General features: G+C 49.0%; 1 protein-coding gene, 1 pseudogene and 3 gene segments (V, D, J or C); 3 read left to right on the forward strand and 2 right to left on the reverse strand.

Moving 5' to 3' along the window:
- The window catches only part of LOC128091715 (T cell receptor alpha variable 4-like), a 53,147-nt gene extending 51,068 nt beyond the window's left edge, over positions 1-2,079 (forward strand). The window contains exon 3 of the V gene segment in view: positions 1,361-2,079.
- LOC128091707 (T cell receptor alpha variable 4-like) overlaps positions 1-16,300 on the forward strand; it is a 149,450-nt gene that overhangs the window by 60,636 nt on the left and 72,514 nt on the right.
- LOC128091722 (T cell receptor alpha variable 1-2-like) overlaps positions 1-16,300 on the forward strand; it is a 103,122-nt gene that overhangs the window by 5,012 nt on the left and 81,810 nt on the right.
- On the reverse strand, positions 2,233-8,763 carry LOC128091733 (feather keratin 3-like). The gene is made up of 2 exons (XM_052704996.1): positions 8,729-8,763; positions 2,233-2,525 (listed from the first exon to the last, which is right to left on the reverse strand). The coding sequence occupies exons 1-2, from the start codon at positions 8,761-8,763 to the stop codon at positions 2,321-2,323; spliced, it is 240 nt and encodes a 79-aa protein (XP_052560956.1). The 3' UTR covers positions 2,233-2,320.
- Positions 12,273-14,212, reverse strand: LOC128091719 (feather keratin Cos1-1/Cos1-3/Cos2-1-like; annotated as a pseudogene).

Raw genomic sequence — 16,300 nt, forward strand, 5'->3', positions numbered from 1 at the left:
GTGCAGCTGGAGTTGGGGATGGACTGTCTGAATCCCCCCGAAACACGATTTTACGGAGTGGATGACTCTGAGATCCGGGCTCAGCTTTGGATCCGATTGAAACACTGTCAGAAAATTTGTAACCGTGGCTACAGGCTCCCTCTTGGCTTCTTCCACGCTTTCAAATCCTGATGCTCCACTTTCCCTGCCTCCAGTTCGGCTCCGCTGCCGGCCTTTCTCGGGCTCCTCGAGCGGCGACAGCAGCACCACGGGCGGCAGCAGCTGCGGGACCCGGGGCTCGGGGAGCCGCGTTCCCGGGCAGCAGCACACGACCCGTTTCCGATGCTTTGGATCTGCGGCATTACCGTGCACAGCGTGAGGAGCAGGATTCGGCCGCGTCGTTCTCCCCGACCGTTCCCGTCCTGTCTGCCCTTGCCAGCCCTCCTCTCTACGAGTGCTTCAGGAGGGCAGCTTGTTTCCCCTGTGCCGAAGGACAGTTTCCCAGCCGTTGCCCAGATCTCCGCCTACACCGCACAGTCCGGGCTACGCTGCAGTACACGCAAAGCCCAAACCCCGTTACCCGCTCACAGGCGGCCAGCAGCAAGCCTGAGTGCCGCCGGCGCAGGGCGCAGCCCCGGGGCGGAGCTGGCGGCGGCGGCGGGGAGGAGGAGGTGGCGCGGGCGGAGCAGAGCCGGGGCTGGCGGGGGCAGCGCGGCGCGGGCGGCGCAGCGGCGGGATGCGGCAGTGCCGGGCCGCGGGGCTGGCGGGGCTGGCCGCGGTGCTTCTGGGTGCGCGGGGCTGCCGCCGGCGGGGCCGCACTGCCGGGCTGGGGTCGCGAATGCCTCTGTCCCTTCGGCTCCTTTCCGACCTCGTGCACCTCTCTCTTCATGCAAGAAATTGCTATGGGAGAAAATGATTTTTCTGATTTTGCTGCTTCTTTTCTTCTCGGCAGTGGCTGTGAGCAGAGCCCAGGTGCAGCAGGAGCCGTCGCTAGACACCACCGAGGGCACCGGCATCAACATCACCTGCTCACACCCCAACATACAGTCATATGAATACATCCAGTGGTACCGTCAGCTCCCAGGCCAAGGACCAGCATTCCTCGTCAGCTCTTTAAAAGGCTCCAAGGAGGTGCCGGACCCGGAGGGGCAGCTGTGGGTGTCGGCAGACCGCCGCTCCAGCGTTCTGCGTCTCGCCCGGCCCCGGCTCGGGGACGCGGCGCTGTATTACTGCGCCGTGGGCGCACGGGAAGCGAAGCCGGGGCTGCGGCCGGGCACGAACCGCTTGGGGCGGGGCGGGGGCACAGTGCCGTCCGGGCCCGCAGGGGGCGCTGCCTGCATGGCCGCCAAACTCCATCCTGACCGAGATGCGCCGCCCTGAGTTCTCGTCAGAAACGAGCGCTGCACCCATAGCAGCCACTGACTGAGGCCCATGTCAGTCAGAGTTACTTTTGAGTTGGACGAGATGGCATTACAGACAACGCAAGCTGTGTCTAACAACGGAAAGACATTCACACAGTTCTATTTCATCTCGTGATCTCTGCTTCTTCCCCAGTGCAGTACATCTCAGAGCAGAAGAGCCCTGTTCTTACAAGCCCACAGGGTTGCTTATTCCCATGACCTTCCACACAGTCACAGCTTTTCCTGTGAGCACTGCAGAGGCTGTGTTCTCTCTTGTGCAGGTAGCTGTATGCATAAACACTACAGTCAGAGGCCAATAGTTGCTTCCTCTGGCACTGCCAGGTATATCTTGTTCAGCTGCAAGAGACAATGCTGAAGAGACAAGCCTCTGCAGTATCTCATACCCTCTCATTCTTTTGGGAATGGAGAAGGATCTCTATAAACATTCATCCTATAACTGCCAGGAGCAAATCCATTCTCTCTGGGCATCTTTGGAGGCCACACACGGTGAGAAAGAATATCAAAGACTTAAACTAAGATGCAGAAATCTTTAATGAATTTTTAAATAGGAAAATGAGATCACTCCAAGCAGAGGCTCCACAGTACAGGATTCCCATGATCCCATGTTTGTTTGAGTTCATGCTAGGCACGTGTCTTATTTTCTAGCAGAGAATGGACTGGTTCTGAGGAAACTCACATCTCACAGGATCATAGGAAAGAATAAATCAGAGAAAAAGTGGAGACAAAGATAGGTAGGAATGAGGAATGGCAGCTGAGACATGAGGCAAGTTGACATAAAGCCCAGGATTGCCTCTTCCTGCCAGCATTTCATAGAATAGCTGAGGATGGTCAGGTAATCTGAACGCAGGGGCTTGAAGATGTCTTGTTGATCCAGCACCACGTTCCTGTTTTCTGGGAGAATTTCTCCAGGACCAGTGGCTTCAGCAGGGCGGGCACCTTCTGCCACAGGAGCGGCTGCCCAAGCCGGACAAGTCAAAGCCCCCCGAGGAGATGGGCACGCCCTCAGAGCTGAGGATGCGGCCAACAGCAGCGGAGGTGGAGGAGCCCACAACGGTGTTCTGCGGGAAGGAGCTGAGGATGGGTCCAGGCAGGGTCACCACCACGGGAGAGGGCTCAATGACGATGGTGGAGTTCTGGCACTGCCTGACACAGGGCTCATTGCAGCTGCTGGCCAGAGGGGTCGGGCCGCAGGGCTGGCATGGCACACACTGGGTGTAGCAGGACATGACTTGGGACTGGAGGTGCACCTGGAAAGGATAGATAGAATGAAAAAGAGAACCAAGGTATGGGAAGGGTAGCTTGAGTCAAGGAGCCAAGGCAACTTCTCAGAATGGAGGAGGAGGCTGTGACAGCTGGCCACATCCCTTCATTGTGCCAGGGCCCTAGAAAGAGCAGTATGGACCAGGGAGACTCTCACAGGCTGTATAAATCTACAGCCATGTGAGCTGTGTCCCAAGCACTCTCTGCACTGACATTATCCACTCTATTGTCTTCCATAGCATGGAGCTCCACTATCTGATAACATTTCTATTGAGGCAAAATCTCACTAAGAATTAGAAAGAGGGCTTCACACTTACCTCGTTCCCAACAAGAAGGAGACAAGAGAAGAGGATAGGATAGCTGGGATCTGGGTTGCCTTTTATACTGGTCCTTCATTGCTGCAGGCCCAGAGACACCCTTGATAGAGGCAATAATTTTCTGACAAGCCAAGCTGGAATGCATGCCAGCCCTTCTCATCATATGGGCTGTGTTTTGATTTCCTGCAGTGCTACCTTTTCATTTCCAGATTATTTGCCGTGCTCATTCTCTAATGAAGGATTCTTTGAAGTGCTGCAATGAAAGGCCCAAAGATCTGTATGGCAGGATTGCACTGGTGAGGCAGATGGCTCTGCTCAAGTGCTGAATGGGTCCAGAGCAGGCAAGTGACTTCAGCCTGGTTCACTGCAGTGGGGCTGTTGGATGTACCATCCTCAGGAAGAAGCTCCAGCAAGCATCAGCTGGTTCCTGTACATGAGGATTAGACTTGTGATTCTCTTACCTTGGCTTTTCCATTTTTGTGTGTTTTCTGCCTGGATCTAACACTACCTCATGTAACAGTGCCCTCGGAAAAGAGTCTATGACTGTTTTGGATTGTACCATCTCTGTGCAATCTTTCAGCTTACAAAAAAAACCAACACAATACAAAACATTTTCACAGACTTGTAGAATATTTTGTGTTGAATGTTCCTTAAAGATCATCCGGTTCTTTTTCCTCCACAAGCAGGCATACTTTCCACTAGATCACATGTTTTCGAGTCCCATCCAGCCCATCACTGAACACTTCCCACAGTGGGGCATCCACCACATCTCTGGGCAACCTGTTCCAGTGCCTCAACATCCTCACAGTAAAGAATTTCTTCCTCATATCTCACCTAATTCTGCTCTTTTTTACTTGAAAGCCATTGCACCTTGTCCTGTCATTACTTCCACTGATTAAGAATCCCTCCCCATCTCTTGTGAGCACTCTTCACATAATGGAATGCTGCTCTAAAGTCTCCCCAGAGTCTTCTCCTCACTAGGATAAACAACAACAAATCTCTCATAGCAGAAGTTCTCCAGCTGTCTGACCACCTTCGTGGCCCTTCTCTGGAGTCACTCCAACAGGTCAGTATCTTTCTTATGCTGGGGATGCACAGCTGAACGCTCTATTTTCTGTGGGGTTTCACAAAAGCAGGGGGGAAATTCACATTCCTTGCTCTCCTGGTTGCACTTCTTCAGATAGTCTCTCATAGTTACAGTGGGTGCACTCAATCCCTGTGTTCATGTCATTGAGAAGCTGTTTGATAATAACATAGATAATGGGATCGAGTGCATCTTCAGCAAGTTTGCAGATGACACCAAGTTTAGTGGTGCAGTTGATATAACAGAATGAAGAGATCCATCCAAAGGGACCTGCGCAAGCTTGAAGGATGAACCCTTATGAACACCATGAGGCTCAACAAGGCCAAGTGCAAGTTGTATCGATAGAGACTGAGAGAAGGATGTCTTGACAGCAGCCCTGCAAAGAAGAACTTAGGGATCCTGGTAGATGAAAAACTTGACATGAGCCAGGAGTGTGCACTTGCAGCCCAGAAGTCCAAAATTATCCAGGGCTGGATGAAAAGGGAGGTGCCCAGCTGGGCAAGGTAGGTGATTGTTAGTCCCATCTGGAGAACTGTATCTGGTTATGCAGCCCCAGATACACCCTTTTGCTGACTTGGTGGTGAAGTGCTGGAAGAGGCAGCCCAGAGAATTTGTGGGTGCCCTATCACCCACATTGAAGGCTAGGTTGGATGGAGACCAGGTAACTTGTTCTCATGCCTGATTTAGCTGTTGTCATCTGAGCCCTCAGCATGTTATTTGAAACTAGATGACCTTTGAGATCCCTTCCAAACCAAGGACTTCAGTGATTCTACGAGTTCATGGTCACTGCTGCCAAGGCTGTCTTTGATTTTCAAATTTCCAACAAACCCTTCATGGCTGATGAGATAGTGTCCTGCATAAAGATATTTTCTTTCACATGACACAGCAAGGTAAGGACTGATTTTTTTTCCTTATAGTGTAATCAAGGATTTCTTTCTCAGCTTTAAGAGACAGTGCATGAAAGATGAATCTCTTCAGTGTGTCCCAACCTTCACTGCCTAGAGGGGTGAAAGAGTGCCCTCAGCTAATTCCCACCAAAGCAATTGTTTTTTCCTAAGACCATTTCTATGCAGTTGTAAGCATAACAGGCGGAAACGCTCAAGAATGCATCAAAGTAAAAGCCTCTAGTGTGGTAAGCAGCAGGAGAAAACAAGACACTGTTACCCTATAAAAAGAGGAGTTCCTATGGGGGATCCATCTACCAGTCCCAAAAATGGAGAGAGACAAATATGTCAGTCCAGACTGTTTGTAGGAGGATCTAAAACAGATCTTTGAGGAAAAAAGATTGTAAAGAAACTTGAGAGCAAGAGTGAGTGGAAGAGAGTAATGGTAGACACTGGCCATGCTGTCAGAGAAGCCAGGGTAGACATTTCCTCTCGTGTGCAACCAAGGCCAACATGTCAGGTACGGGGCATGGCAGGCACTGGTCATAGGAGGACATGGATCAGAGCTGAAGTTTTACCTCCCAGAGACTGCAGGGAGAAAACAGAGCACAGGGACATATGAGGAGCAGTTTGTCATCCTGCCAGGAACACTCAATGGACCATTTTGGCTGCCTGGTAGAATCACAGAATTGTAGAGATTGGAAGGGACATCTTAACATCATCTAAATCAACTCCCATGCTAAAGCGTGTTTCCTAGATCAGGCAGAACAGGAAAGCACCCAGGTGAGTTTTCAGTATCTCCCGGGAAAGAGACACCAAAGGCTCCCTGGGCAGCTGGTTCCAGTGCTCTGCTCTTTCATGCTCAAAGTAAAGAAGTCCTTTCCCATGTTCGGATGGAGATTCCTGTTCGTGCCTGTTCCCACACTGGGCACTTCTGAAACGATCCTGGCCCCATTCTCTTGACACCTGCCATTTTGATACTTATAAGCATTGATGTGATCCTCTCTTCGACTCCTCCAAGTTAACAATCCCAGGAATTTCAGCCTTAAATCCAAAGGAAGATGCTTATGGCCCGAGAAAAATGAAGAAAGGGGTAAAAGATTGTCTTCACTTTATCCAGGTGTGATGTGAAAAGCCTGGCCAGATGCAACGAGGCTTCTGTCTCTGTCAGTGGAAAATCCATCTCAGCCAAGCCCCACACAGGCATGATCAGAAAAGGACGTGGGAGAAGGGCTACAGACTCATGTGGATACCAGGAAGAAAGAGGTGAGAGATGTTGATTAGAGGGTGAAGGAATCGAGCTGCCTTTAATGGAGACCCTGCACTGCCCCAGGCGCAGGCATAGCCTTCATGGAAGTGACAATTTTCTGTAGAGCTTGTGATGGATGGAAAACAGTCCATGACATGAGCTGTGTGGCTGCTTCCCTTCATGCTCTTGTTCATTTTATGGCTTCTGCCACAACCATTCCGTCATGCAGGCTTCTTCTGAGTGCTGGGATTGAGAGGCCATAGCTCTTCTGGGCCAGGAATGAGTGAGTGATGGCAGAGGACTCAAAGTGCTGAGATGGATCCATCTCAGGCAAGTGATGCTGGCCTGGGCTGGATCTATAATTCCAGTATCAATTTACATCTCCATACAGGGAAAAATTTTATACATTGTGCTTTGAAAATCATTCCATCAAAAAAAAACCCATGCCTAGACAAAATGGTTTGGCATTTGCCAGATTTAACACTTTTTTTGGAAACATTATATGTACTTGTTGTTATCCAGAGAGAACTACTATGACGTCCAGTTAGATTTTTCCACTATTAGAGAACTATCCTGCTTCCATGTTCCAGGAAACACAGTCACCCACACATTCTCTACTGTGCTTCTCTTCAGTCTCCCTCAGTCCTGTTGCCTTGATGGTCTGGCTCTGATGAGATGGGCCCAGACGATATTGCTTATAGCCTTATTGTTTGTTACCTGGAGAAAAAAGGCCAATCTCCACCTTGCTACAACCTCTTTTCAGGCAGTTGTAGAGAGTGATAAGGTCACTCCTCAGTCTCCTATTCTCCAGACTAAGCAGTCCCAGTTCCCTCTGCCTTTCTTCATAAGAATTCACAGCTTCATTGCCCTTCTCTGGACATGCTCCATTACCTCAAGTCAGGAGACAAAATTGAACACAGTACTCAAAGAGCAGCTTCACCAGTGCTGAGAAAAGAGGGATGATCTCCTCCCTAGTCCTGCTGGACATTCTATACTATTTCTGATACAAGCCAGTACGACACCAGCATTCTTGACCACCTAAGCACACACACTGCTGGCTCACATTCAGCCAGCTATCAGTCAGTGTCCCCAGAACCTTTTCCTCCGTACAGCTTTCCAGCCACTCTGCCCCAAGCCTGTAGCCATTCCTGGAGTAGCTGTCACCAAAAAGCAGGACTTGGCATATGGCCTTGTTCATGGTCACTTCATCCCAAATTGGTGTTATCTAAAACTTGCTGAAAGTGCACTCAATTCCTTCATCCAGATCAGTAATAGTGACACCGAAGTGGAGCGTCCCCAACACTGAACTCTGGGAATCACCACACATGACATGTCTCCAGCTGGATTTAAATCCATCCACTATCACTCTCTGGGCCAGCTTTTTGCCCAGCCAACAGAATACCTAACCACGGTCTGTCAGCATCTCCAGGAATATACTGTGGGAGACAGAGTCAAGGGCAATCTAGGTAGACTGTGTCAACAATGACAGGATGAGGGGAAATGGTTTTAAACTGTAAAAGCGTATATTTAGGCTAGATATCAGGAAGAAATTCTTTACAGTGAGGGGTAGTGAGAAACTGTCACAAGTTGGCCAAGTGAGGTTGTAAATGCCCCTGTCATGGAATCACCCAAGGGCAGGCTGGATCGGACTTGGAGCAACCTGGTATAGAGAGAAGTGTCCTTGCCTATCAGAGGGGGGGTTGGAACTAGATGATCTTAAAGGTCCCTTCCAATTCAAATCATTCTATGATTCGATGGTTCTATGACATGTCTAAGCAGAGATTCAGCAAGGCAAGGTCTAACTGGCATTGTTTATGGAGTAAGTAGGGATGACTTACTCTGCTTCAAAAGACAGTGCCTGAAAGATGAGATCTCTGCAGTGTGCACTGGTCTGCAATATCTAGAGCAGTGATCTATGCACAGACGGAGGGGGGGGAGAAATAAACAGGGAAGGGCACACGACAGGATGCAGCAAATATTTAATGAGTCTGAAGAAGGAAATCAAATCACCCCAAGAGTGGACACTGAGTGTGGGGAGTGGCAGGAACAGACAAGAATCATTCCTATGGCAACATTGCCACCGGGCCCAGATTTACCCTCCAAGAATTATAGAGAGGCAAGCAGGTAGCTCACAGCTGGTTTTGAATGTACTAAAAGAGATCTCTGAGGGAAAAAGACAGCAGTGATATTAGACAGGAAAAGATAGGGAAAGACAGTATTGATAGACTTTCTCCGTGTTGGCAGAGAAGTCAGTCTGGCCTCTTACTTCCTTGTTCTGTCCAGTGCCGTGTTCAGTGTTCATGGCTGCCTTTGTCTGGGGCAGTGTCCAGCACCTTTGGCTGGGGGGACACTTCTGCCACATTACCGGAAATGCAGGAGAGGTCAAAGCCCCCCGAGGTGATGGGCACGCCCTCAGAGCTGAGGATGCGGCCAACAGCAGCGGAGGTGGAGGAGCCCATGGCGGTGTTCTGCGGGAAGGAGCTGAGGATGGGTCCGGGCAGGGTCACCACCACGGGAGAGGGCTCAATGGCGATGGTGGAGTTCTGGCACTGCCTGACACAGGGCTCATTGCAGCTGCTGACCAGGAGGTGGGGACACAGGGCTGGCATGGCACACACTGGGTGTAGCAGGACATGTCTTGGGACTGGAGGTCTACCCAGGTGAAGGGGCATCTCGCATGAGGAGCAAACTGCAATCATGCCATGAGGGAGCTAAGGTATATACACCTCTGGGAGATGGATAGTTAAGGGTTTTTGGTTTCATCCTGCCAGAGCCTAGAAATAACCAGCAGGATCTATGCAGCTACTGTCCAGACTCTAGCTCATAAAGTTTCTCAGTTCAGGTGCAGACTGCCTCCACGGCAAATCTTCTCAACACTTTACTCTCCCATGAAAAGCAGTCCCAAGATTTGGCATGGGACAGAACTGAGAGCAGCTGAGTCCTCCATTTGGAGGAGGAGGTCAATAAGAAGGGGCTTTACACTCACCTGGTTCCCATGGAGAAGGCCATAAGAGTAGTAGATGAGAGGGCAATGAGATGCACTGCCTTTTGTAGTGGACTCAAGCTGATCCATGTCCAGAGGCATCACTTCCAGCAGTGATTATTTTCTGACAAGTTCATCTTGAATGCAAGACATTCCAGACTGTACGTTGGTTTCCTGTGCATTGCAATTTCATAGCCCACATTACGCTACGTTTGATCTTCATTGAAGGCATCTTTTCAGTGGCAAGAAAGGAGACTCCTAAGATTGAGCTGCTGCACAGCTCCTGAGTGTGACCTCATCCCACCTCACAGTGCTCTCAGGAAAATCCTGCTGCCCTCTTTTGCCTCTTCCTATTCTGCCCCAGACATGAGAACGTAGGGACAGAAGTTGTGCAGGATCTTTTACAGATTCCAGAAGAAAAGCATGACAGTAAATTGTGAAATAAAGTGGTGGTTTTAGTAAAACATAATAGGAACAGGTCTAGAGACAGCAAATAAATCCCAACTGCCTTCTGGTGCTGGGAACCCCATCTTTGTTCTGCATCAGACAGAACCAGTGGATTTACCCAAGTCACACTGTGCAGAACATTTCCATAGAGAGCTCCATCTTCTCCTTCAATGATGGAACTCTGTTTCTGTCATTATACTCTCCAGCACACGGAGCACAGCTGGGCATGGTGCACTCCAGCTGATTCCGTTATTGCAGTTCCTCAGGGATAAGGGAAGGGCTGCTCAATTCCTAAATGCATTGCCCCACAGATTGTCTAGCCATGGATGCCGGGAAGAATACATCAAATGCATTCCTTTCACTCCTTCCTACAGTGTTTCAGAGGAAATGTCTTCAGATGCCATTGTTAAATATGCAAAGGACAACACAATGATTCGCAGCAGCCAGCCTGGTTGTGCAGAAGGTAAATCACATACAAGATTGAAAAACTGAGGACAGTGAACATTGTATGCTTAGATTTTGGTAAGACCGCTTTGGCTGCCTGTTGTATAGTCCCCACACAACCAAATGAGTGAGTTGTGGCAAGGGTTAATGCATAGTTATGTAGGTGGAAAACTGGATGATCTGCTGTGCTCTAACAGTTGTGGCTGCAATTCAGAGTACAGCTAGGGACTGGAATCTATTACAGGGTCTATCACAGATCAGTGCTGTACCAGTGGTCTTTAATTTTCCATACTTGCTCTTCATGACTGGACAAAGGGCACTATGAGCATGTGTGTGGAGGGCCCCTGAATGGGAAGAGCTGTCAGAACATCATGAAACATGATGAGAGAAAAGGGGAGCCAATCAAGCAGCATACAGAGACAAACAGACACTCAAGGATAGCATAGAAATGATGGAAAGAAATAAATCTCACATTCACCCAAGCTGATGAGGAATCTAGAAACCACACGTCTGTTTCCAGGAAGATGAACCTGGCCTTTGCAAGAGATGCAGCTGTGAATCAGGACATGGACAGGGATTGGTGTGAGACAGACTTATATCATGTTGGTGTATACAGGGAAAGACATGAACATATGAGGAGTGATAGAGGGGCATGCAGCAGGAGCCCCTCAGATCTGGTTGAGCCATGTGACTGATCATCACAGTCTGTTGTGTCCTTTCAATTAATCTTTTCTTAACTCTGCACCATCTCACTCTGTCCTGTGCACACGGATGGAGAAATTATCAGTTACTGGGGAGAGTGGCATGAGTGGTTTTGGTGCCAAACTGGGGAGTCAGACGGGGGATAAAGATGTCCCTGCTGTGTGCTGTGTGCTGCTACAAGAGCAGGGGCCCATGATTGTCTAATGGAACAGGGGTGGTTCTTGAGCCACAACCCAATGTGGCAAGGGCAAGTTTTTATCCCCGTAACCACCCAGCTGTACTGCCAAGGGTGAGGGAAATGTGGCATTTAGTACATGCAGCTGAAGTCAATTGACTGCTCACAGGCTGTGTGTGGGCTGATGAGGGTGGGGATGGATTGGCTGAATCCTCCCTAAAAGAGATTTTACAGTGTGGATGTCTCTGTGATCCGGACTCAGCTTTGGATCCAGCTGAACACTGTCAGGGAATCTATAACCATGCCATTCAAAGCCTGATGCTCCACACTCACAGCCCCCCATCCCGGCGCTGCTTCCGGCCCTTCTCGGGCTCCTCGAGCGGCGACAGCAGCACCACGGGCAGCAGCAGCTGCGGGACCCGGGGCAGCATGAGTCCTGTGTTTGGGCTGGTTCATGACCTGTGTGCCTGGGAGAAGTACAGAGATCCTGTAGAGTGCAGAAAGGTTGCAGCACTTTGAAGGCTTTGCGGTTCCTGAGCCTGAAGAGCAGAGTTCCATGCTTGGGGAAGACATGACACCACTGAGAAGCCATGAGTGTTCGGGCATGAGTCACTATCCTGGGCCTTGCTGCACCCATGGGAGTGTTGAGCTGAGAGGGACTGGGGGCTCCAATACAACAGGCAATACGATAGGCAATACTACCAGACTTCTGTAGCTGGTAGTAACACTGCCCTGTGGAAGCCATAGACAACTTGGCAAAAGCATGGCAAGGCCAGGAGCTCTGCTGAAGGCTGCTAGAATTACACAGGAAAGCTGTACCCTCAGTGATGGGCTGAGTGGAAGGCATGGGAAAATGGAATAGAGACAGAGGTACAACTTCAAGAAAGTTATGCCTTCCCAGTTCTTGATGGCCTTTGGAAACAACTTTCTCTGAGTCTCCTTCCCTAATACTGCTCCTCCCAAAGCCAGAATTTCCCCAGCGTGTGAAACTTCTGTCTTCGCAGAGACTCTCCAATGCAGAGGATCTTCTCTTGAGGATGTCATTTGCCCAGGTTTCCATTCACTTGGCATGCTCAAGGGTCAATACCTGTGTAAGGAGAAACACTGCAAGACAGGGACTGATGGTCACTGGTGGAGGAGGAACATCTAGGAATGTCTTCCTCTCCTTCAATAAAATGTGCTTGGAAGATGAATGCCAGCACTGTACAATGACCTCCAATAACCAGAGGAGTGGCAGAATCTCCCTAGCTTGTTCTCACCAAAGACATCCCTTTCTTCCCTGCCATCTCTACAGAGATGGGTGGAAAAAAAAAACACCAGTAGAGAAGGAAAAGCTAAATGATGCAGAAAGTGTTTAATAAGTCTGAGGAGAAATTAAGTCATTGCAAGAAGAGCAGAAGATGTAGACAAGAATCAGTTCCCCTTTCTTATGGCAGCAGGGCCACAGAGAACGGTATTTCAGCACAGAGTTTAAGAGACATGAGAATTTCACTCAGGGTTCATTTTGTGGATACTAACAGACATGTCTAAAGGGAAAAGACAATAATAAAATTGAATAGAAAGAGTGAGTGAAAGACAGTATGAGCAGACATTCTCCATGTTGTCAGAGACTCCAGGCTTGCCAGTACATGTCTGTCTTCCAGGGCAAAACCAGCATCACAACATTTGTTCTTTGGTCCATGCTTAGCATTCCTGGGGGTCCTTGCCTGGGACATCATCCAGCGCATTTAGCAGGGGGGGCACCTTCTGCCACAGCTGCGGTTGGAAATGCAGGAGAGGTCAAAGCCCCCCGAGGTGATGGGCACGCCCTCAGAGCTGAGGATGCTGCCAACAGCAGCGGAGGTGGAGGAGCCCACGGCGGTGTTCTGCGGGAAGGAGCTGAGGATGGGTCCAGGCAGGGTCACCACCACGGGAGAGGGCTGGATGACGATGGTGGAGTTCTGGCACTGCCTGACACAGGGCTCATTGCAGCTGCTGGCCAGAGGGGTCGGGCCGCAGGGCCGGCATGGCACACACTGGTCACAGCAGGACATGTCTCAGGGATGGAGGTGCACCTGTTTGGAAGCAGAACATGGGGATACGTGAGGAGCAGCCTAGCATCACACTATGAGGAAATCAATGCACATGCAGTGCTGGGAGCTGAAGACAGTTCAGGGATGTCCAAGGGATTCTTGGTCTCATCCTGACAGAGCCCAATGAAAGCCACTGGGACCTATCCAAATACTGCCCAGACCCTAGTCCTCAAGACATCTGATTACAGCAGGCTATGACATTCTCCCCACTTCTCCATCATGACAAGCAGAAACAGGCATGGAACAGAACTAATAGCAGCTGTGAATTCTGCTGAGCTCAGAATTCTGTTTGGAGAAGGAAGAGAACAGAACAAGAAGGGGCTTCACACTCACCTGGTTCTCAAGAAGATGGAGGCAGGAGAAGTGGATGAGAGAGCAAGGAGCTGGGCTGGCTTTTATAGTGGACCCAAGCTGCCCCATTTCCAGAAGCATCCCTAGAAGCAGTGATTATTTTGTGAGAAGAACCTCTTGAATGCAAAACATCTCAGCTATTGGTATGGGCTGTGTGTTGGTTTCCTGTGTTGCTGCTACTTGTCACATCCTGATTTATGTCACTCCCATTGCTCATGGAAGGCATCTTTTGAGTGGCACGAAGAAAGACCCAAGCATTTCCAGGCAGCACAAACCAGTGTGGGCAGAACACTCAGCTCACGTGCTGGAAGAATCGAGCAAAGGCAAAAGATGTCAGCGCAATTAGTAGGGCAGTGGTGTGAAACAACCAGAGCCTGTGTGCTGGATTTATGCAGCTGCCTGTGGGTACAGAGGTTTGCATGACTCCACATGTGTGCATCAGCAGCTGAGTGTTTGTGTGACTTGTGTGTTCCACATAGCAACACCTGTCCCGGTCACATCAGAAGCACTTCAGGATACCAAAAGATTCTGTTAATCTGTGTCTTCCTACTAACAGAGCTAATGGAGAAGAGAGGAACTGGAAGGCACCTGCAAATATCATCAGGTTCAATTGTCTGACCCCAGTAGTGCTAACCCCAAGGAAAGGCATGATAATGAAAGCATTATGAAAATGTGTCAACACTGACAGGCATGGGCCTTCATCCACCTCTCCATGAAGCCTGATCCAGTGTTTGACCACCTTCACATCAATCTATTCTTTTTCTAGTGATGCAAGCTGCAACAAGCTGGCCAATCCTCTTTGAAGGATACACTGGACTCTGTTTAGGTAACAGGAAGAAGCTGTGCCCTTGTACCAACCAGATAACAGTGATATGCTGAACATCTTGTATGGAGTAGGTGAGGAAAGTTCTGCTTTGAATCAGCTCATTTTTTGTAAGCAAGTATTGTGTGAGTGAGGCCAAGAGCTAACTGAGCATTGTTGGACATGGGGTTCATGCAGTGAACACAGGGAGGAAGTGTAATGACTTCATCCAGAGGCTGTGGGACCACCAGCACAAAAAGACTGAACTTGTGGGAGGAGGCTGAATCCCATGTCAATGATTTTATGTGGAAGTATGGAATATCTGTATACTGTATGGGAAAGCATTTGTGTATGTGTAACATAAGTAATGAATATAAGCTGAGAATCTTTTTTGAAACTTATGCATGATTGGTGGAGCTCATCCCCCATGCATCCAGCACCCAAAATAAAGAATTTCTGCTTTCTAACACTCCAATTTGAGTGTTAGGGTGTTTCATGTTTGAATGATTGACAGTATCACGACTATCTGGCCTGAACATCTGGTGAAGTTTTGTGCCATTCCTGCACATTCCTGCACCAGGGAGGTGGTGGAGTCACCGAGCCTGGGGGTGTTCAAGGAAAGGCTGGATGTTGTGTTGAGGGACGTGGTTTAGTGGGAGCTGTTGGGAATAGGCGAACGGTTGGACTGGATGAGCTTTTAGGTCTTTTCCAACCTTGGTGATTCTATGATTCTATGATTCTATGTCTGGTCATCAGTTGCCAGGCTGGAAAGACCAGCACCTCCCTCTCTGCTTTCGTTCCTAATAAGTAGAAGTGAGCAACGGGGCTGCCTCAAAGTTTTGTGTTCACCAAACTGGACAACCCAAATGTTCTCGTGCTCTCCTCGTAGGATATGCCTTCCAGCCCCACTATCAGCTCTGCTGTCCTTCTCTGGCTGCTTTAAAAACATTTAAAAACTTATGTTTTGGAGCCCAGAACTAGGAAATGCATCCCATTTGAGGACACAACAAGACTATGATGAATAATTGATGTTTTTTGAATTGAAGATTATGGAGTGTCTAGTATGCCTTAAAATTCACTTGGACCACTTTGCTCCCAGGGCACAATGTTGGTTCTCCTTGAGTCTGATGTCAGCCAGCACACCCTGATCCCTGCAGGATGTCTGTGCTTCTCAGGTGCTCAGATACACTTCAAGGGTGTCCCCAGTCTAAGACTAGAGCCTCAACAGCACAAAGCAAAGAAGGCACAGCAGGTGGAGTCGATGGCAAATAGGCCATTCAGAGAGGCAGTCAGGATGGTTGAGGCTGGAAGATGGTGATATACTGGAAGAAGAATAACACTCTTGCTTCAGTCACAGACATGGAGCTTCAGTAGAGGCACAGCCCTCTGGACACTGGGGAGAATGTATTAGATCCATTGAAGGGGCTCATCAGAAGAGGCTGAACCCAAGTTTTGTGACTGGAGGAAGGAGAAAAGTTGTGTGAGACTTAAAGGAGACACCTCCCTTTGGTAGTGGATTCTCCAGTTTGCTGAAGTCTCAGCTGTTTGATAGAAGGAATGGCAACTCCAGTGCTGCAGAAGGACTCTAAAAGTTTGTCTGCATATCAGTGCACAATCCCTTGCAACTCTTCCATGCATTTCTGCTTCCAGACAGCAGTGACTTTAGCCACCCTAATAAATGCAGGATGGGCAGTATGGCTGGACATGAGGAACACTGGAGATTTCTGAACTTGAAAAAAGGGGCAGTCTAAGTGTGAGCAAACCAGAGACATTGCTGCCCAAGCAGAGATACAGTCAGAAGCACCACAGGGCAGCCTGAGATGAAAACTTGCCAGGAAGAACTGTAAGAAAAGCATCCTTAAATCTATTATGGCAGCAAAAAGAAAGCTAAGGAGATTGTATGTCCTCTGGACCATGAGATGCCAGAAATAGTGAGAAGTGAATATACATATGAATATATAATGAATGCATGGTTTTCATCCATTTTCATGATAGTTCTTTTAGACAGATCTACAGGGCCCCTGAGCTTCTTTCACAGAATATATGGTAGTGAAAAAGCACTCCCTATACAGGAAGAAAACCTACCAGAGAACTTAAAACAGTTGGACATACTTGTGCCCTTGAAATCTG

The sequence above is a fragment of the Tympanuchus pallidicinctus genome, unplaced genomic scaffold (assembly GCF_026119805.1).
Source record: "Tympanuchus pallidicinctus isolate F22 unplaced genomic scaffold, pur_lepc_1.0 scaffold50, whole genome shotgun sequence".
Lineage (NCBI taxonomy): Eukaryota > Metazoa > Chordata > Aves > Galliformes > Phasianidae > Tympanuchus > Tympanuchus pallidicinctus.